Raw genomic sequence first — 20,788 nt, 5'->3', positions numbered from 1 at the left:
CCCAGATTTTCCGACCACCCTATTTTCCCCCACCCCTACCTCGTTTCGCGCGCGCACGAACGCTCGGGTATTTGACGAACGTAAACAAGTGGCGCCGAGAGTGTGCATCGTCTCAAGGGCGAAACAAACACAATTGGCTGCAACTCGCGCGATCATTAGAATTTCTTGTAATAAATGCGTCTCCGATAATTTACTATAATCGAAGCAAAACGCGTCTCATGCGCGTGTTGTAAATTTTATCCAAAAGGCATATAATTAAATTAAAAGTAATGATTAATTATCTTTCGTTATGAGAGAATAATTCGCTAATATAAACCCACCCGAAATAATTTGCACAGTTTATATTATTAACACTTCTCGGAAAATGTTGTATTTAATATATATTATCTACGAATATATTAACAAAAATGTTTTATAAAAAAAAACTTTTTAAATTAACACAAAAGAAATGTTCATATTTTTTATATAAATTTTATACGACATATATATGTTTTTCAAGATTAATCCCGGAACTCATCTATTCAATTACCTTATATATATATATATATATACATATATGTCTGCGCATATATAGAACAATCAAATAAAAATTTGTAGAAATATAATGTGTATATATATGAATGTAATAAATATAACACATATATTATATATTACACAACAGAATCTTTCTTAAAATAAAAATTTACTATACTTTTTATTTAAATCATTACTCTTTTAATTATAAGCTTATTAATTCTCGATTGGATACTTATATAATTATCCAAACGAGAATTAATTAAGCTTTTAATTAATAACTTATATAACTTTAAGTAATAGTAAAGATTATATAATTTAAGTAAGATAATATAGAATAGATGAAATCGAGATTATATTCAAAGAAAGAAATTATTTCATAAAAATGTAATTTAAACCTGTATTTGATGTAAAAAGAGGTTTCGAAGAACTTGATGGATTGCGGGGTGCACTAAAACCATCAGTTTGATATCGTTTTGTTGGATCGATTGACTGTATAGACTTAGATGACATAGGTGTTGCATTAGAGAATTTCAGAAAGTCCAATGATGATCCTGACATATACCTGTAAACAATAAAGTAAAAATGCGTTAATTAAAAGGAAAAAACGCAGTAATATAAAATATCATATTATTTAGATATATTTTAATATTTTTGAGTCATTTATTGTAATTATAATATATAATAATAACAAATGTTGAAATTTATGAATAAATATAGCGTAATATGTGCTTTTGTATTTTACCTTGCGCTTGAAGATGACTGCATAGAACTAGGATGAGAAACTGTCGGCGTTTTTAACTGGCTAGGTAGCGAATTACGCATTTGCTGTATATTTTTTCTGGTTTTTTCTGTTTCTTTCTTGAGATTCGTATAATTTTCTGTTAATGTTTTAAAATTACGTTGATCGTGAAAACACTGGTTTTTCAGTTTCTCATACTTTTCATCCTTGAAAGAGAGCATCATATAATTTGGTTAGAATCGTTCATATAGAGATACAAAGAAATATATAATATAAGAAATAGATATAATTATATAGATATTCATATAAAATCAAATAAATGATTTTATACTTACAAGTTCGCGATAGCGTTGCATTGTTATCTTCATCTGATTGCTTCGCAACGTATTCGTTTTTAATAACATTTCCCAAATCTCGCTGTAATTCTCAAGAGGCTCCAAAAATGAGATCATCTTAGGCATCACTGGTTCTTCTAACGATAAAGATGCGGGACTGATATATTGACATTGTGGACATTTTTCTTCGACTGTAATAAAAAATTAATCGTGGATATTTATAACTGTCTCTCTCTCTCTCTCTCTCTCTCTCTCTCTCTCTCTGTGTGATGTCATCGTTTCTACGCATGATTTTATTATTTACCTTGTTCTATACAATTTCGACAGAAAATGTGGCCACACTGTGTAATATTGTAAGGCTGCTGTCCTCTATATATCGGGACTAAGCATTTGTTGCAGATTAACGAATCCATGTGTGAAATGTCGCTAAAAAGAGAAATAATACGACGTATATAGCTGTGCAATTTGCAACACTATTGATCTTTTTCACGATTTAAGCGAAATAGCAACAGTTATTTTGAAATTAAATAGTATTCTAATCCAGTACATTTTCTTTGTATATACATATTAAACAATGTCAAAACTCACTTTTATTCGCGTGTGAATCTAATTTTATCAAATATTTCTCTGTTTTCTCTCTGTTTTTTTCGCAAAAAGAATGCGATACGTTCCGAAATTACCTAATGGCGCCAAGAAATGAATTGAAGTTATTCGTGCAATCAACGTCGACAGGTTTGCCACTCGTGAAAAAAGAAAAAATCAAAAACGATCTTACGAATCGATCAATCGATTTGTATGAATCGAATCTGTCACTCGAAGAGCGAGAGTAAATGACAGAATATAAGTTAAAACTCGATCGGGATAAAAAAAATAATACAAGTTTCGTTATATTCGCAAATTAGCCCCATGTGTTTATAAATATATAGGAAGAGAGGAACTTCAGTTTACGGGTAAACAGCTGTTTCAGAATAGAGGGAGATGCAGAATAGAGAGTTTCCGCTGTAATAGGGACTTTCGGCGTGACGTAAGAGAGTGTGTGAGCCCCCCTGCGAAGAAGTGACAGAATAATCGTCCAACACAAATAATGGCGACCATGGTGGAGGATCAGAATTCGATTGATATGAATGAGGATAAAGATTCGACGTAAGTTTTTTCCACGTGGACAAATCGCGGTGGCGAGCTTCGCGAGTCGTTCGCGAACGGCGGATCATATGGTGATCTGTCAAATCGCCAACGCGACACTCGGTGCGGCTTAACCTTAAATCGTTCACGCTTCCTGGAGCGGTATTTTTTAACTGTGCCATGCTCTTTTTTTTTTAGATTCGACCAGGTCACGCACAATTGGGTGGACATCACTCAAGAGTTCTTCGAGGCGATCACAGGTACTCGATTGACAGATTGATTACGTTACTTCGTCCCGATAATCTGTCATTTTCCACGTCCCGCACTTTCCTTCTGTGAATTCTTTACGATCTTCTGTGCTATGAATATTGAAGCTGTTCGTTTCTCTAGTGCTAGATTCTTTACACTCTATGTTTAAAAGAAGATAGCTGTATAAAGTCTTTAAAAGGAAAAAAAAACGGGAATGCAATAATGCAAGTAAATCAAACAGATGTTTCATCTGATTCTGATGTTCTGAATTTTTTAATTGTTTCTATGATTTCTCTAAAAGAAAATGTATTATATTTAATAATCCATAAAATTAATGTTTAAATTTTGATTCTGTCTTGTTATTAAATTAATTCTTCAGTTTTTCTTTTTTATTTCTCTTATTTTTCTTTTGTATTTAATAATTATATTATTATATATATTTTATACTATTTATCATACGGGCTTTCATATATTGATTATACTGTCCTAATCTCTTTATCAATATTATTCTATCCTTAAACTAACAAGGTATCTATTTTACTTATTTTAATTTTTTTATTTACATCTTAATATTTTGGCTTTAATAAATTGTAAAAGTTAGTATTAAGTCTGATTACAAATTTTAATAAATATTACTGAACAGCCTTCCTTTGTATTGATTTCTTTTAGTTATCTCCTAATTTGATCTTATTAAAGTTATGATATTGACATAAATATGATAATAATATAAATAAAAAAAAATACATGTTCTTAATAAATTATAAAAGAAATATTGTCATATAAATTACTACATAATAATATATGTCAGAATAGAAATATAATTTCTTTATGATAATTTCATGATTTAGTCATTGTGAACTTTTTTTTTATCTCTCAGAATAATAAATAATAGTAATATCATTAAGATATTAGTGTGTAATGGAATATACTAGTGGAATATTTTATTATTTTCTGAAATATATGGAAAAATTTTAAATGTTTCCTTACATTCTGTATCCAGAATTGGAACTGGGAGAATTGCTGCACGATGAGCTGTTTGGGTTGTTTGAAGCCATGTCTGCCATTGAGATGATGGATCCAAAAATGGATGCTGGCATGTTGTGCAATCGAGGGAACAACAAGCCTTGCACTTTCACCCAGGCAGTCGATTCAGGCACAATCAAATTAGATAATTTTACACCTGCAGAAATTATAGGGATAATAGATTCCACATATGCGTGTATAGTATCTTGGCTGGAGGGTCATAGTCTTGCGCAAACTGTTTTTACAAACTTGTATTTGCATCAACCTGCGCAAATATTAGATAAGCCTCTGAAGACCTTCTGTTATGCAGTGTACAAAATAATAGAGATAATCAAGGATTGCATTAATAAAGCTTTAGTATTTGAAGAGGAAGATTTCCAAAGCGTTACTTATGGCTACAGATTACAGCAAGACATTACGGAACAAAAAACGATATCAATGTTGCGAGAAGTGGAAGAAGAGTTGCATCGAAAAAGCAGAATAAAACTTGTTGATGTTGAATCCGAAAAAGAGGTAAATTTCTTAATTTTAATTTTTTTTATTTATTTGAACTTTAAATTATTGAATCTTAAGTTTGTATCTTCTTTAAATTTAATAACAATTTTGTATCTATATCTCTCTCTTTTAATACATAATTTGTTATATTTACTATATGATTTGTTATTATATTAGTACTTACTTGCAGTATAACGATGGGATAGCATTTTACGCAAGGATCCGCTTTACCAAAATGTTCTATCAAGTGTTAACTTTGATGGGCAGGAAACAGCAACTGCAACAGAATTTAAGTGATTGTCAGAGATTATTGTCAAATTGTTCCGATATGCTTCATATTATGATTTTAACAGTGGGTCGTGGTGAAAAAGCTGATGAAGTTTGTAAGTATTTACCATGTAGAGAATATATTGTGTATTTTTCTTTCATATTATAATTTTGTTTCATAAATTTTGGACCAATTACTTCTTTAGAAAAAAAATATTAATATGTTGTTTTTTTTTATATGAAATAATATTTTTTAATTTATATTTAATTATAGCTAATCATCCAAATATTATGGGATTCGATCCAATGGTGAATCAAAGATTATTACCACCAACATTTCCTCGGTATACCAAAATCAAGCCAAGAATAGATGCCTTGGAATATTTACTGGAATTAATAAATAGATTCAAAATGGTTACCAAGATTACAAATCACACTGGATTTCACGTCGCCCTGGTAATTTACAACGGATTAATTTTTTTTATCAATGCAAAGTTTATATGCAAAGTAAATAAATTTTCTTTTAGGACTTTTTCTTAGAATTTTCGCGTCAGAGTCCGTGCATATTGTCTAGGTCTATGCTGCAAATCGTTTATTTGCCTACCACTAATCGTGTTTTTGGTGTGCACAATTTCGCCGACGTGCTAAAAGATGCAGCGCGAAATTTTATCGCGCCACCTGTGTTGATGCCAAAGAGCACGTTGCTTCAAAATCATCAGGCTAAGGAGTATGTCGACAGTTTTCTATCGCATTGTGTCAGCTTATTTGGAAGCTTATTACAGCTTAGTGGACATAATAGGGCAAGGCAAAGAGATAAACTGGCGCATTTATTAGAAGATTTTGCAACACTGCAAGATGAAGTAAGAGAGATTTTCTTGTAAAATTTTTAATTATTTTTATATTACTTTAATTAATTTCTTCTCGTTACTTTTTTAAATTGCTACAAGTGTTTTTTATTTTGTTTTTCTCCTGTAATAAGTGTCTATAATATTATATATTTGCTTTTTTATTCTATTTAGTTTTTCAAAAATTGGCATTTCTAATAAAGGCACTCTAAATTTTAAGTAAACTATAATTTAATCTAATAAAAAAAATTATAATAATTAAGATTACAATATGTATTTTAGGCGGAGAGAGTTGATGGATATCTGCATACTCTGTCGTTAAAAAGTGATACGCCAAGACCTCATTTGGCCTGTTTTGGTACCTGGATTTTGTATCACACACTACGTGTGATGGTTATGTATCTGTTAAGTGGCTTCGAGCTCGAGTTATATTCGGTGCACGAATATCACTACATTTTTTGGTATCTGTATGAATTTCTGTATGGCTGGCTCGTATCTGCAATTACGAGAGCCGATACATTCTTAATGGAACAGGATGTACACAATGATACGCATAAAGGTAGAGGTGGCAAGAAGAGCTCTAAAAATAAAAAGAAGAAATCGACTCCGAGACCTTACAATTTAGAAATATTGATGTACCAGGCGTTGCAAAATATATGTGGCGGATATTATAAAGTAAGTTACTTATCTTTAATAGAATATATCAATCGTATTGATCAAGAATATTTAATGCATAATATGAACTTTGTAAAATTATCAGGCTTTAGTCGGTTTTCGCATGGATGGAAAAATACCGCTCCCAGAGATGCAATTCGATTCAGAGCGAGTGAGATACGAACATAGATTATTACCGTTCTCGTCTTTGTTAACGCCACCACCTGTTCATTATCAAGAATTTCTAGACATGACAAATGCCCAAATGCATAAAAGAAATGTAAGTTTAATTCTTAATCACAGCTTTAAAACATGTGTTAAAAAATATCATAGTTTAAAATGTATTAAAAAATAATAAACAGCTCATAAATTACACTATGAATTACAATTTTTGTTTTTATAGGAAAAAGTTACTAGCGAAATGCAGTATATCGCCGGTTGCCGTCATTTTCATCAAGCTAGAAATATGTTGGAACGTGCGTTATTACTTTATCCATCAAATAGCTTAATGGAAAACGAAGTAAGTTCATAAAAATATAAGTTTGTAACTATAAAATCATTATTATAATAATATTATTATCTTTATCATATAATTTTGTTTTGTTTTGCAGATCAACAACTTATTAAAAGTAGCAAAGACTAATTTCGTGGTGCTAAAATTATTGGCTGACGGACACAAAAAAGATTCGAAAGAACCACCGATTTTCGATTTTTCTTGTCATAGGCATTTTCCTCTGATTAAAATAACCTAAATTATACATCTGTATCGATTATTTTTTCACAATATAAAGAACGTGCTATTTATTTCCAATTCCTTTATATACAAAAAAGGACTATCTGTCTTTGATTTGATTTTTTATTTTTATTCTAAATATTTCTAAATGATCTCTTTATTTCATACATTTCCTTTCATCATTTAAACATAAATCATAAAAAACTAAAAATCGAGAAATACATTTGGTGCTGACTTATATATTATCTTGTACATGCTGGAAGGAAGTGATATATATTTATGTATATAAATTTTTTTGTTTCTTTATCTCTACAAGTCATGTTTACTTTAAGAACAAAACTAAGAGATGGCTATTATATTTATAATATTCATCATCACATACAATTGTTCAATTGTATTAGTTTTAAAAATTACAAATTGATAAATTACAGTTAGTTGATGTGAGCTGTAAATACATTATGCAATATAGAAAGTGATACAAAAAATCTACAAACAGACATATTTTTCTCGAATACCATTTTAGTGATATAGCTGTAAAAAATTTATTTTGATGTATAGTTTAAGAAAAAAATTACATTTCTCTCTTCTGATATCGTATAATAAATCAATATAATTATGATAAGAAAATAAAAGTGCTTTTTTAAAACAAAACAATGAAAGGTCGCATGATTTTATTTTTCTATATATATTTTCTATCATATTGACATAATGACATATACGAATGAAGTATAAATATATCTCGAACCTTCGGTAAATAATATAGACATGATTAATATAATTTGAAAGTGCGTGTTTATCTAAAAAGATTAACAATAAGATGTTCATGACACTAAGGTGTCTCTTTATGGAATTTGTATAGATTTAAATAAAAGAAAATAAGAGGCTGGATTTAAAGAAGTTAGCATTTAAGATGACTTTACCGGTTAAAATAGAAAAACAAAGGATTTTCAAACCTTATCTGGGTGGATGGCGTCACAAAATTACCAAAATAGAATACGTAAACGCAGCTTCTCAAACTGGACCTCTGCCAAAGCAGATATCATGGCAGAATATGTGCAGCAGGGCGGTGCAATGTGCGCAAACGAAGAATGGAGCAACACAATCATTGCGTCATTGTGCAACGCAAATGTGGCGGTATTAAATATTTATCATAAAAAAATATATTTATAAAAAAATCTCTTCCCTATAAAAGTAAGTAATATTGCATCTACATAATGCGATTATAAAATATAAAATCGTAAGATAGATAGATATATTTGAGAAGAGTTTATCAAAGAAACAATAAGATAATATATTTATATAAAAAAGAAAACATAAATAGATATATATATGTAATAGCAGATAAATCGTATGAAAAATTTCTACTGTTAATTTAGAAACGATTGCTACATACCTAACGAGGAGGATAAATATATGATTGTAAAGCCATATAAAAGCCATGCCAAAGTACAATCTTATTTAGATAGATACGCACGTGTAATTCAGAGAAATTATCGAGCATATAGATTGATGAAATATATCAAGGAATGCGCGCAAACTTATCGCAATATGCTCGAAAAATGTAACGAATACGAGGAAGAGAAAGCTATCGCATACAAGTAATTCAGATATAATTATTCATTTTGAAAGAGAAAAATTTCTTGGAACACGTGATAATTTCTTGGAACACGTGATAATTTCTCCATCTTCTCAATTGCATTTATATCGATAAATTACAAGTAATTCAATACAAAATAAAAAGAGAAATAATTAATAATTGGAATATAAATATTTACACGCTATCTCAGTTTGTAATCTTGTGAAATTGTGCAGAATAACTCTTGGGTTTTTCGCTTTTTTTATTTTCATTATCTATACTTTTTCGAATAATTTGAATTCAACTTTCCTCAACAAAAACTTGATTTATTTTTAAATATCTGTGTTTCAGTTTTAAATTAAAATTTTGTTAAAACAAATATTTACTTATTTATGAAATTAGAAAAAAGAATAAATTTTTGCTAAGATAATATCTGCCGTATTTGCATCGTCATATTGATAAACAAATTTTTTTTGAAATATGCATTTTGAAAAATGTTGGAGTCAGAAAAATATGTTATATGAGAAAAATTTTTCGGTTTGACGAACATGATCAAAATAATCTTTTCTGCATATAGAAAATTTCTGTTCACACACAATATATGCTTTCTGCACAACTTTCGAAAATGTTTCGAGCGGTTTCACACTTTATACACGCCATAAAATCACATATTGTGTATTTCTTCTTATATAGAATGCGACATAAATGCAACATTCTTCGCCAAACTTATCCGCGATCGAGGGCTGACTTTGACATGCTCTATAGCCTGATCGAAAGATGGAGATCCGATTGTCTGAAAGACATAAAATCGCGATTGTTCAAAAGCGGGCAACGTGCCGAGAATTACAGAATTCTAGAAAAGACAGTAGAAATGTTCAATCATATCGACAAACATAAACAAGCTATCAAAAGCTCGTATAGGAAACAAAGAGCTCTCAGATTTTTGACGCTAAATTGCAAGTCGATACAATGGACCGGTTACAAGGGTAAACCTGTAGAGATGATCACTACAAAAATTCAAAAGGCTCGGGAGTTCAAAAGAGTCTATGATGCATTGAGTAACCGCGACGTTAGTTCAGAGGAACGAATAAAGTTATTAATAATGCTAAAGAAATCGCTCAAATCACACAATTGTATCGAAGCTTTTGATTTGATCTCTTTATTAGATCAAGAGATCGCATTACTGAATCGAAGGATTGAGGATTTATCGCTCGATTATTTAAACGAAAGAATAATACGTAAGATATTAAATTTGTAAGAATAGCGAAATTAATGATTTTTTAGACGCCTAGTAGAATATTTATTGACTAACAATGTTTTTAATAACCAATGCTGCGAATCATGTAAATATTAATAATGTGTCATATGTTTAAATGTTAACGGTGATAAATGCAACTTGAAAAAATATGTACATAAAAAAGTAAATAAAAATTACATTTATATGTTAAATAAATTGGATGATAAATTGACACATTTTTTATTTTTTTTTAAGTTGTATTTATCGCTGATAAAATTGCATATAATACATAATTTTACATATTGTATATAATATGTCTTATAGACACTTATTTAAATTTTGTGAGCGTGTATAGCACGTGCGGCTGCATCGATGTAAATTCTAAAGAGAATGAATTACGAGAATCTTTAGAGACAAGAATGAAATTCTGTCGGAATTGCTTAAAACTACTTCCTTTCCATAGATTTTTACCACATACCAGAATGAAAAGACTATCAGTTTGTATCAGTGAGTGATATGCAATATGGATATTATTATTTCATAATATTTTATTCATTGATCTGTAATAATACTCTGTTGATCTATTAATCATTAATTTTTAATTAATTTTTTAAATTGAATTCTCAATGAAAAATTTTAATTTCTTCATGTAGTTCTTGACGTTTAATTTTTTTTCTATATTATCTTATTATCTCGCACTTTAAAGAGAAAAAAAAGAGAAATCGCTTATTTTTCAAAAGTTAATTTTTCTATTTAATTATACTAATCAAATTTTTGCTTTTTAATTTTGATGAATTCTTATGTATAATTAAACATCTTGAAATTAATTAATTAAATATTTCTTTAAGGTTGCAGTTCTCTAGCTCGGCGTAATTTTGCGCATGTGGATTATGATCCTTACATGTTTATATTAAATTGCGTGCGAGCTGAGGAAAAACGTCGGAGCTCCAGTTCCGGTTTGGCATTTATGATGCAGGAACACGATATTTATCATCTAGTTAATCACATTTGGCACGGTCAATCAGCGGTCAGTAAAGTTAAAGATCTCTTTGTTCTAAGATTGATCAGATATCAAAAGGATATTGAATGGGCGCCTTGGAATTGTATTCTTCTTACGGAGGATGAAGCCAACGTACATTATCGCATTTATGATCTCGCTACGGTATACTCGAAGCATTTGATAAATCAGATCAATTTGAAACATCAGATTGCAAAGAATTATTTCAAGTATGTAAAAATATAATAATTTTGCCCCCCATTTGTGCATTTACTTGAACAATATAAAAATCTCTTTAATGGTGTTTGAAATGATGTTTGAAGAATGATTTTATATATTTCTCATTTCAATCTTATTCTTTGGCATTTTCAGACAATTGATGATTTTTGAAAAAGATTTCCGAGAATCTTGTCGCTTCTCTAGTATTCAAAGTGGAATACAATATAAACCATCGTTAACTGTAGAAAATTATGATCCGTCTAAAAAATACAAGCAATGACAAGAGATTGTGTTACCTGATGTTTTGCGAGAATAAACATCAATTAAATCCCTTCAAATTTCTTGATTATTTCGCTTTGATGCATCAAATAATTGCTATTATACTATATCGGTTATTTGGTCATTGGTTTAATAAATTTTTGTTATACATAACAGTTTTATTCTTTCGTATTGCAATTGGATTTTATTGTACTTTGTTCGCGTAAATATTGTTCGAATAATATTTGCGGTTTATCCATATATATGTATATCCGTAAAAAGAAAACAAGTAAAGTGAATTAAATGGGATAAAATTCTGTAAAAATTTGATGTATTTTTATAAGCATATTATAGTTTGCCTGAAAGTTATATATAATATATAAAGTTAACATTTTTTATAAATTATTAATGATTATTAAAAATAAGCTAATGTAATGTAATATATATGTAAAAATGCGTAAGAAAGAAAGAGAGAGAGAAAGACTGAGATATAAGAATTTTTAATAGTAAAATTTAAATTATTTAAAACTTTTTAATGCACATTGTGTTAACAAAATAATTTAAATATTTTTAAGACTTTATTCGTGCATATTTTCGAGACTTCACTCTTTGTTTATCCATCAGCGAAAACAACACGCAACGAATGAACGTTACTTTTTTGGTAGTCAGCAAAAGTAATAAGCTTACGACTCTTAACCACCGCAAGCTCTTGCATTAAAAAAAAAAAACTATAAAAATACGCAATTTCTGCACTGAACATTCCAACATACTATTGCAACTCGAGAAAAGTGTTTTACAAATGTCTCCGTTCAAAACCGATGGTATTAAACTTGCGTTAAACGAATAAAATTATTTGCGTTAACTCTTTCATTATTAACTTTGTCAATATTTAAACTGTTAAATTATATAGTAATACATTTTTCTGAATATACACACATATATATATGACTTAAAAAAATTAACTTATGACTTAAAAGTTATTTTAATAATATGTTAATATTATTAAAAAAAATTTTTTTTAAATTATAAATGTGAATATCGTATATGCATTTTTTAACCATTAAGAAGATGATTTTTTTTAATCGTCAATACATATTGTTAAAGTCTGAAAAAATAGCAGAAAAGGTTTTACGTCATATATGCAATGTTATTTCAAAAGTTAAGGGATATAACACAGAAATAACCAGTGATAGTGAAAGCTTTTACGTAAGGAATGTACATCACAAGGATAGCAATCGGTTTTTGCACTGTAAAAGCTATTGCGTAATGGGATATAAATTGTTCACTATTCTAGAACCACCATTTGCTATCTCGTATCACTTTATCGCTGTAACACAATCTGGCTTATACTTGCATTGCAAATATCAGCCGCACTACCCTTAATTGGTTGCGAGGAATCGATTTGTATTTGAGAGATGCAGTTAGAAACAAAAATAAAATAATACAATTGTTTTCAAAGTCTAAAATAAGTTTGAATAGTTGAATGATCTATTTAGAAATTTAGTTGTATTTAATATATATTAGTAGAATTTAATATATATTAATCTAATGTATTGAATTTGGTATATTTAATTTAATGTGTTCTTTCTTTTCTCTCTCCTTTTTCATAATGCAGAACACGAAAGAAAGGCATCTGAGAAAAGCAGCGGAATCCACAATTCGAAAGCGTATCAAATATGATACACTTGAGGTTTTAAGGTGCATGTTTGGCACTATATACACATCTTGTAGAAAACGCTGAAAGCGGAGATGTATGAATGCCATTGAAAATTTTCTGCCCCGTGGCGCATAATGTCCGCCACTAGTCTGAATTCATATCCGTCATGGAGGCTTTTGAGGTGAGGAAACATAAAATCGAAAAATAATAGATAAGAAAGGGCTTTTGACCGATCGACCAAGCACGTTGCCACTAGCAACGTTGGATTTAAGGCTTTGAGCTTTCAGGTGCCGCGCTGCGGCATCCTAACGTATATAAAGGTAGTACCTAGGTCGCATTAAAAGCCGCTCTTCGACGCAATCTACTTATCCCGCTAGATCGCGAATGTCAAAATTTGATCGACGATGCACGTTACTTTGCGCGCCAACTCAGTTTAATCCTACTAAATCGTTCAATCTTTCCGCGTTAAAAGCGTTTTTCCGGCTTATAATAGCGATAACTGCAATTTTAGTGAGTCATAAAAATTGTATTAAAATTACAGAGAAAAGAAGGGATAAAGCTGTGTTATATAAAAAATATCTTACGAATATATCGATTCGATATGAAGAAATTAAGAAAATTATGAAGTGTTTGTGCTCGTGATGTGCAGCGTCAAAGTGTTTGTTGTCGGTAAGAAATTTTTTTCTATAAACTCTGTGGCGGTATTATGTAAGAATTATTATTTTGAGAGTTTTTCATTTAAATTATACTGGGAAAAAATCGAGACAATACAGCCATTCTTCTCTAATAACGCTGCAACGACGAAAATATGACGTATTAATATTTATACGCTTCAAATAATTGCATTGTGCGGCAATTAAATCCAATGGATGTAACGATTGTTCGTAATACTTGGATCTTTAATTATCATTGACGCTCTCGTGTACTTCTCGAGTGTCCAATTAAAAACGTTTTATTAAAAAAAAAATGCAAAACAAGCGCTTTTTTTTTTCTTCGCATTTGCTATTTCGTATTACTTCCTTCTGGCGGTCTACAACATACGCCGTGTTTCGCTGCAAACTCGTTTGTTACTACGAAATTATTCGAGCAACGCGATCGTTTGTTTATCAGTTTATTTCAGTGTTGTACCAGCAAAGTTGCACCACAAAGTTACGTTGATACATTATTACGCGGTGCGTGTAAAACGATTTCCGTGTAAATTGTTCTATTTGGCTTTTTTCTTTTTTTATGTAAAATGGTATTCGCGTATAAAAAGATATGGCTGACCGGATTGTTAAAGAAGCATTAGCCTTCGTAATATGAAACCATTTTCCGTTTCATCGATTACCAATGTGGGCACACTGGAAGGCGCCGTACTTCATAAAATTCAGCTTTCCATCACAAAATCCCTTGAACCTCACTAGAAGTACCCTTTCCTTTCGCTGCCTTAAAAAGCGCTTTATGTCTCCAAATATTTTATATAAAATATTTCTCAGTGAAAATCCCAGAATTACATTTATATATGCCAATAATAATTTGTCATAGCATTCAACAGGTCAATTAAGAGTTAAATCAAATTTCGTTTTAAACATATATATCGAGATAAAAAATAAATATGTTTTTTACTCTTGATTTTTTTCATATCATATAAAAGATCAAAATCATTCAAAGTAAAAAAGTTTAATAATTTGTGGATTTTTACCCTTCAAAATATATCGAATATAAGGTAATCCATTAGGGAAGCCAACTGATTGTTGAAGCTATCCGCAATCTACTCTATTAATGTCCTTTTTCTTTGAGAAAAAAAGACGCTCATGCCATCCATAGTATAAAAGTAAAAACAAGCCATAACAAAATTCTAACTTATGAGAATTCCTAATGTTCCCAAGTAGACGATCCCTAAATGATTTATATCACTCGTCCGACAATGGTTTAACTCCTTCATTTATCTCACGATCATTAATCTCCCTTGTCTTATCCATATTTGTCGCTGAGTTTACCGGCGAATTACGCTCCTCGAGGAAGCGCGCGCGGATAACTTCCGTCGAAAGGAGAAGGAGAGGAAGGTGTCGCGACGACAAACTTTCTCGTGCCTGTTTATGTCTAACTTAAAATTCACCCCCGTCCCCCCGATATCCTTTCCTTTGCATAAATATAACGCGCCCTTCTCAGGCGTGTCTCAGGCGGCGGTCTCACAAAAAGTTTCGCGGCATGCCGTTTCTTAGCAACATCCTCTCGTCTTTTTCTTCGTCGTCCTCTCCTCCTGTGTTCCGGCATCTCCCGTGTAATTTACAATATATATATAGAAAAGTATGTCGCACATCGCGACCCACATGGTCGGGAAAGTGTATTCCCAGGTGTGGTTGATCCCTGACCCGCTATAAGCGAGCTTGTCGGTGCTATTTCCCGCACAAATGTCAACCACCCCTTTTTCCTCCTCCCATCGTATTCATGACCGCTCTCTTTTGTCCTCCCTGTCCGAAATTAACATCTTTCATAATTATTGTCCGTAAACTGTCACTATACGTGCCGAGGGCATTATTCGATGAAAGTTAGTCCTTCTTGGCCCCGAGCCTTTTTCCCTTCTTCGAGTAACTTAGCTGTTTCGTCGAGATCCCTAAAAGTGTTTTCTTGTTTCGTCGCGGCGGGAAAAGAATCTAAATAAGACGCGCTCGTATATTTTAGGATCATTGTATTACAGGCTTTCTCTTTGTGTTGTGTCAAACACCTTAAAAGATCAAAGAGCAATAGACATTTGTAAAGAACGCGAAAAGACAGAAGATTTTTGAAGAATATTTAACAATGAATGTCGCAATTAATGAAATTTATATTATATTTATAATTCAATTTTAGATATTAGATATTAGATATGCAATATTGGATATGCGATAAATCATATACACGATTCAGAATTCCTTTATAGTAAATATATATTTTTAGTAGTGAAGTAGTTCAATTTACTTGCAAAATTTTGTCAAAGAGAGAAATTTGTTAATCCCAGTATCCGACCGAGAAAAGAACTTTTCGAGTTCAGAGATACTATGAAAGGAATTTGTGAAATAAGAGATCTATAAATCCAAATGTCTAGGAAACGGACAGTCTGCAAAGTCGAAGATTTATAAATTCATGTGTTTGTGAAATAATAGGTCAACGAGATCAATAGATTCGAAGAAGATTAACACTGTAGCATCAAAAAGTAAACTTGCAATACGCGAAATCCCAACAAACAAGTTTTTGCTTTAATCATAAAATATATGTTATTTAATCTCTATACTCATATTATTGTATATATTCATTTATATAATATGTATTTAATTTTGCGAAAAAACGACATAGAACATATTTTTAGAATATATTTTGTTAATAAAGTCAATTTGTATAATAAAGAAATTTTCACGCATATATACATAATAATTCAAAACCACCCGCTATTATATTATATATAATTTAGTTAAACATTTTATTTAATTTTGAAAATTTTTTTTAAATACGCGATAATATTATCATAATTTTTTAAATGATTTTATTTGACTGTAACAATTTTATATTTTAATCAACAATAAAATTATTTTTATATATAATATTATTTAAATTTTAAAATAATTAAAGTAAAACTATTCGAATATACATTGTCGATCAATTATTATGCTTATCCTGCTTATCTTACGCTACTGTATACCGATAGATTTTTTGTAAGGCTACGAAGCTTGCACAAAAATGCAAAATGTTAACCGATGCAGTTTCCATCGTAGCTTGCTATTGAATTCTTTAAACTGAGAGAAAAGTAATTTGTTTTATTGCCGGATATATTATTGTTATTTCAAGCAATTATCCTTCTGCTTACTTAATTTTGGCAATTTTTTTTTGTTTATGTAGGCATTTAAATCTCATCAGATGGGTCATTGCTATATTAGTATGACAATGCATGAAGATAAAAGAGATCGCAAGTGACAATCATTCTAGAAGAAGAATTAATCTCTAATGAAATAGCTCAATGAAAACTGAGAATTATAATCGAAGAATTCAAAATAAAATTTTTAAAAGCATAAAACCGCTTCTATACATTATGTCATAATCAAGAAATATTTATTATACATATATTCCCTTAAATGCAAAATGTCTAATACGATATGATTCGATATTCTTCCATTTCATATTTTCATCGACGTGGTCGTCCGATAATCACGCGTGGATATGTTTTTTTCTTTCAGCTGTCTCGTTCAGGCTCTTTTCTTTCTTTCAGCTTCCCGACTGAAATCTTTTCCTTGTAAGCGTAGGCGATTAGATTTCGCGGGACAGTTGATGTACCATGGAGATCGTAGCGAAGATACAGGATTCAATGGCGAAACCATTCCTCGGCGGATGGAGGAACACCGTTACCGGCCTAATTTATCACAATGCCTGTACGCAGACACACGGCATTCGTACAACAAGGAGCAGAATTACGCAAACTGTCACGGTTGTGGACGCGGTCACCGACATTGTTCACGACCAGGCGGTGCAAGTGCAGTTTTTGCCGGATGCGCGCGATAAAATCATTACGTCCGGAATTTCCTCCTTTCTAACGCCGGAAACGGTCGAAGAAGTCAGACCGTTATCTTGTCAAGATGCCAGTACCATTCTCGATAGCGTTGTTAAAATACAAAAATATTACAGGTAATGTGAATCTTGTGTTACGCGTGTAATATAATCTTTATAAATGCATGCGCAATTTAACATCAGAAAAAAATGTCCAGATTTTTACATGAAAAATACATATATGCGCGCAGTTTTTCAAAAAATATTTTTGTAATCAATTTTAAATTAGAATTTTAAATTTTCTGTATGTTAAAGAATAAAATAATGCTTATTAATTAAATAAGCGTAGAAAAATCATTCATTTATTTTGATTCGCTAAAATGTATCTTACATATCGAAATGAATCGCAATGCAATTAATAAGTCGTAGGCAATTACCGATTCGAATCTGTTTACAGGGCTTATTGTGCCAGAGCCGCGGCTAGAGCAAATGCTCTCGAAGTGACCAACATCTCTCAACACGACAAGGCAAACGTGACCGAGCACGCAAGACATTCTCAGGCACTGTCCGCCTACAGCAGCACGGATTTCGTGATGCTGAATCGCCGTTCGCCGCGAACGAGCTCGGACTTCGAGTCGCTCTACAATCTCCTCGATCGTTGGCGAATCCTCGAGGTTCAACGAGCGAGTAACACGCTCGTCGGGTCCTCGAGGGTCGCCGCCTGCGGTCTGATCCTGTCAAAGGAGATCGAGCTGCTGCGCGCGATAGACACCAAGAAAACTGCCGTCCGGCTCAAATGCAGAGAACGGAAACAATGCCGACTTCTGGATGAATTATCGAGACCGGTCGCCTGGCAGGACAATCGAGGCCAGCCGATTCTGATGGACACGCTACGCGTTCAACGAGCCCGCCAGCACAGAAACGTCTATACCTCCCTGGCAAACGAGAATCTGTCTGTCCCGGAACGGATCGATCTACTGCGCGATCTAAAACGCGTCACTGATATGCATACGTGTGACCAATCGCACGAGCTCGTTTATCTGATCGATCAAGAACTGGATCTACTGGCGTGTCGAGTGGACACCAGCAGGCTCAACTGGCTCAGAAATCGGCTGAAGCTGAGCTTCCTCAAGCTGGCGCGGAATGCTCTGCAAGGTCTTTTAATTCTCTACATGTTTAGCGATTTTTCGATTTTAATTTTTACTTTCTTAGATTTAGATAGAGCAAAATGACGTTATGAGCTTTTTGTTCAATAACAAGCTATTTGCTCAAATAATTTATTGAAACAGTGAGAGAGTGATTGAAGATTTTTATTCTTATAAAAAATAACTAATTTCATATTTCTTATCTTCAAACTATCAATTTCAATCGCAGAGACGTATTTTTGCAGATTATGCTCTTATGCTCTTATGCTCTTATGATTCGTATATTTTTCTTAAAAAAAAAAAAGAAAAAATCTTTTGTGTCCATAGTAGCATTCTGCCTTTATATCTGCCTTTATTCTTATGCTTTTATCATACGTTATCCTTCTCAGACGACCTCGAGGAAGACATGAATAGATTCGGTTGGTCGGACACCAGTATTACGCGGCTCTGCAGGACCTGCGATAGGCTTTTATCCTTGGAAAAGTTTCCTCGCGAACAGCGATTACGGTCTTCCTCATGCGTTTACTGCATGTCCATGCGAACCCGAAGAGGTCCTCGCGTCGTATACGAGATTTACGAGAGGATGTTGCAGAAACTCAGGCGCTTCGAAGCAAAAATGGGCTGTTATAGCAGTCTGGCCTTCGTGGTCGGGGCTAAAATCGTTTGTCGTCTAGTCAACGAAATCTGGCATGGGAGATCCGGCATTTCCGAGTGCAACGATCTCGATCAGCTGATGCTGACTCGCTTTCGACGCGAGCTCGAATGGGCGCCTTGGAATTCTCTATTACTGACTAAGAATGAGGCTGCGATTCATCACAGTATCACTGATATCGAGGACTTTTACGACTCGACACTCCTACAGAAGTTTTGCACGAAGAATCTCCAGGCAAAAGTATACTTCGAATCGATTTCTCAAGCGCGAAGAAACATCGTGACACCGTCCTCGATGGAGGATCAATAATGTATTTTATTTCCTTTAATTAATAGATGCGTCCAATAGAGAGAATAAATATTTTTTCAGATTTTAAAGAGAGAATAATTTTTTAAGACGAGAAAAAGAAAATTCGCACAATCTTTAATTTAATTTTTATCTTGTCATGTCGTATCACGTAGGTAAGGATATCGTGTTATTACTTTCTGCAAAAAAAAAGAAAAAAAAAAGAACAGCTGGAAAGTTGACGAAGTTATCGCATTATCGCACTTTTGTTATAGAAGTTTAATTTCCGACATAAAGAACACACCAAGAATATATCGGACTTCCACTTGTGACCCGCGCAATCTTTACCCGCCGACGAACATTTCAGAGCCACAACTGTTTCCGGTGCGAGTATGGTACACGTGTTACCACGACGGTTTCGCGAGAGAGGTTGGCAAGTTGAAGGTATCGTCCTAAGCCAATTACCAAGTTGTAGAGAAACGCGCCCATCTCCGGACGCTGGCCGTTCGTCCTCGCGGAAGTTGGGCGTTGGGGAAATACGTTGAGCTCGCATTATAGTCGAGACATCGTTGTTTCTCGCGTTTTCCCGTGTCGCCTTCAAGACAAGATGTCCTGGTCACGTTGATAGTGCCAGTTAATCGTGTTGCAGTTTATGAGCTAAGTTTCTAAGGGAGAAAAGAGCGCAGAGTCACATCACAGTTCGAACATTTAAATGTTGTCCACGTGCGCGACTAATATAATATATATTTCTTGTTTTTCTTTAACTTTCTCTCATCAGATCAGAAAGTTACGACATCGAGTTCGATGGACGTGATTATGATATCAATATCAACGAAGATAATAATAGATGAAAAGTTATATTAAAGATATTTATTTAAATTAAAAATGGTGTACTGTATCTATCCTAAAAAAGAGATGTATTAGATAATTAAGAATGCAAAAAATTAATCAACTGAGGGAAAAATTAACAAATGATATTTATATATATTCTTTGTTATATTGTGTGTGTACATGATTATATATGTATATAATAATGTATACAGTGTAAAATGTGTTTTATCTTTTGCTATATGCCATTATCTCTGCATAAAATAAGATACGTGAAACTATTTTGAGTTTATAATATCTGATATCGGTGAAGAAATCTAGAGACTATTATTTCAGTGACGAAATATCGATAAATTGGAAAAATGACATGCGTCTATGTTGAAAAACGTCTAAGTTGAGAAATCGCGTCGTATATGGAAAATAAAGTGTTATGGCAAGGTCGACAATAAAAACAGTCCC

The 20,788-nt window shown here is 32.2% G+C and overlaps 3 protein-coding genes across 4 annotated transcripts; all 3 read left to right on the top strand.

The window, feature by feature from the left end:
- Window positions 1–2,635: 2,635 nt before the first annotated feature.
- Window positions 2,636–7,458, top strand: Naa35 (N-alpha-acetyltransferase 35). 2 transcript variants are annotated; one of them, XM_083038409.1, is made up of 10 exons: window positions 2,636–2,733; window positions 2,911–2,972; window positions 3,962–4,497; window positions 4,670–4,862; window positions 5,021–5,202; window positions 5,274–5,606; window positions 5,874–6,266; window positions 6,352–6,525; window positions 6,649–6,765; window positions 6,857–7,458. In XM_083038409.1, exons 1-10 carry the CDS (start codon window positions 2,675–2,677, stop codon window positions 6,995–6,997), a joined length of 2,190 nt encoding a protein of 729 aa, XP_082894535.1. In that variant the 5' UTR covers window positions 2,636–2,674; the 3' UTR covers window positions 6,998–7,458. The 2 variants fall into 2 exon arrangements, with proteins under 2 accessions (XP_082894535.1, XP_082894536.1); XM_083038410.1 differs by having other exon boundaries at window positions 2,694–2,835.
- A 345-nt stretch (window positions 7,459–7,803) lies between these two features.
- On the top strand, window positions 7,804–11,287 carry LOC145936040 (IQ motif and ubiquitin-like domain-containing protein). Its single transcript, XM_083037910.1, has 6 exons — window positions 7,804–8,112; window positions 8,355–8,576; window positions 9,248–9,792; window positions 10,116–10,298; window positions 10,640–11,018; window positions 11,161–11,287. The coding sequence occupies exons 1-6, from the start codon at window positions 7,889–7,891 to the stop codon at window positions 11,285–11,287; spliced, it is 1,680 nt and encodes a 559-aa protein (XP_082894036.1). The 5' UTR covers window positions 7,804–7,888.
- Window positions 11,288–17,210: 5,923 nt separating this feature from the next.
- Window positions 17,211–19,525, top strand: LOC145936032 (IQ motif and ubiquitin-like domain-containing protein). The gene is made up of 3 exons (XM_083037902.1): window positions 17,211–17,557; window positions 17,877–18,574; window positions 18,954–19,525. Exons 1-3 carry the CDS (start codon window positions 17,211–17,213, stop codon window positions 19,523–19,525), a joined length of 1,617 nt encoding a protein of 538 aa, XP_082894028.1.
- Window positions 19,526–20,788: the final 1,263 nt, after the last annotated feature.

Source organism: Prenolepis imparis, unplaced genomic scaffold (assembly GCF_030444845.1).
Source record: "Prenolepis imparis isolate NDT839.2.m4 unplaced genomic scaffold, iyPreImpa1.0 SCAF_5, whole genome shotgun sequence".
Taxonomy (NCBI): Eukaryota; Metazoa; Arthropoda; class Insecta; order Hymenoptera; family Formicidae; genus Prenolepis; species Prenolepis imparis.
The sequence above is the reverse complement of the archived record's forward strand: the minus strand, read 5'-3'. Positions and strand labels throughout refer to the sequence as shown.

Coding starts and splice junctions, on each gene's coding strand:
- LOC145936032 (XM_083037902.1), top strand. CDS start 17,211: ATGGAGATCGTAGCGAAGATACAGGATTCAATGGCGAAACCATTCCTC. Junction 17,558..17,876: donor AAAATACAAAAATATTACAG/GTAATGTGAATC, acceptor ATCTGTTTACAG/GGCTTATTGTGCCAGAGCCG. Junction 18,575..18,953: donor GGCGCGGAATGCTCTGCAAG/GTCTTTTAATTC, acceptor TATCCTTCTCAG/ACGACCTCGAGGAAGACATG.
- LOC145936040 (XM_083037910.1), top strand. CDS start 7,889: ATGACTTTACCGGTTAAAATAGAAAAACAAAGGATTTTCAAACCTTAT. Junction 9,793..10,115: donor TTTAAACGAAAGAATAATAC/GTAAGATATTAA, acceptor TATGTCTTATAG/ACACTTATTTAAATTTTGTG. Junction 11,019..11,160: donor ATTGCAAAGAATTATTTCAA/GTATGTAAAAAT, acceptor TGGCATTTTCAG/ACAATTGATGATTTTTGAAA.
- Naa35 (XM_083038409.1), top strand. CDS start 2,675: ATGGCGACCATGGTGGAGGATCAGAATTCGATTGATATGAATGAGGAT. Junction 4,863..5,020: donor TGAAAAAGCTGATGAAGTTT/GTAAGTATTTAC, acceptor ATTTAATTATAG/CTAATCATCCAAATATTATG. Junction 6,766..6,856: donor ATAGCTTAATGGAAAACGAA/GTAAGTTCATAA, acceptor TTTGTTTTGCAG/ATCAACAACTTATTAAAAGT.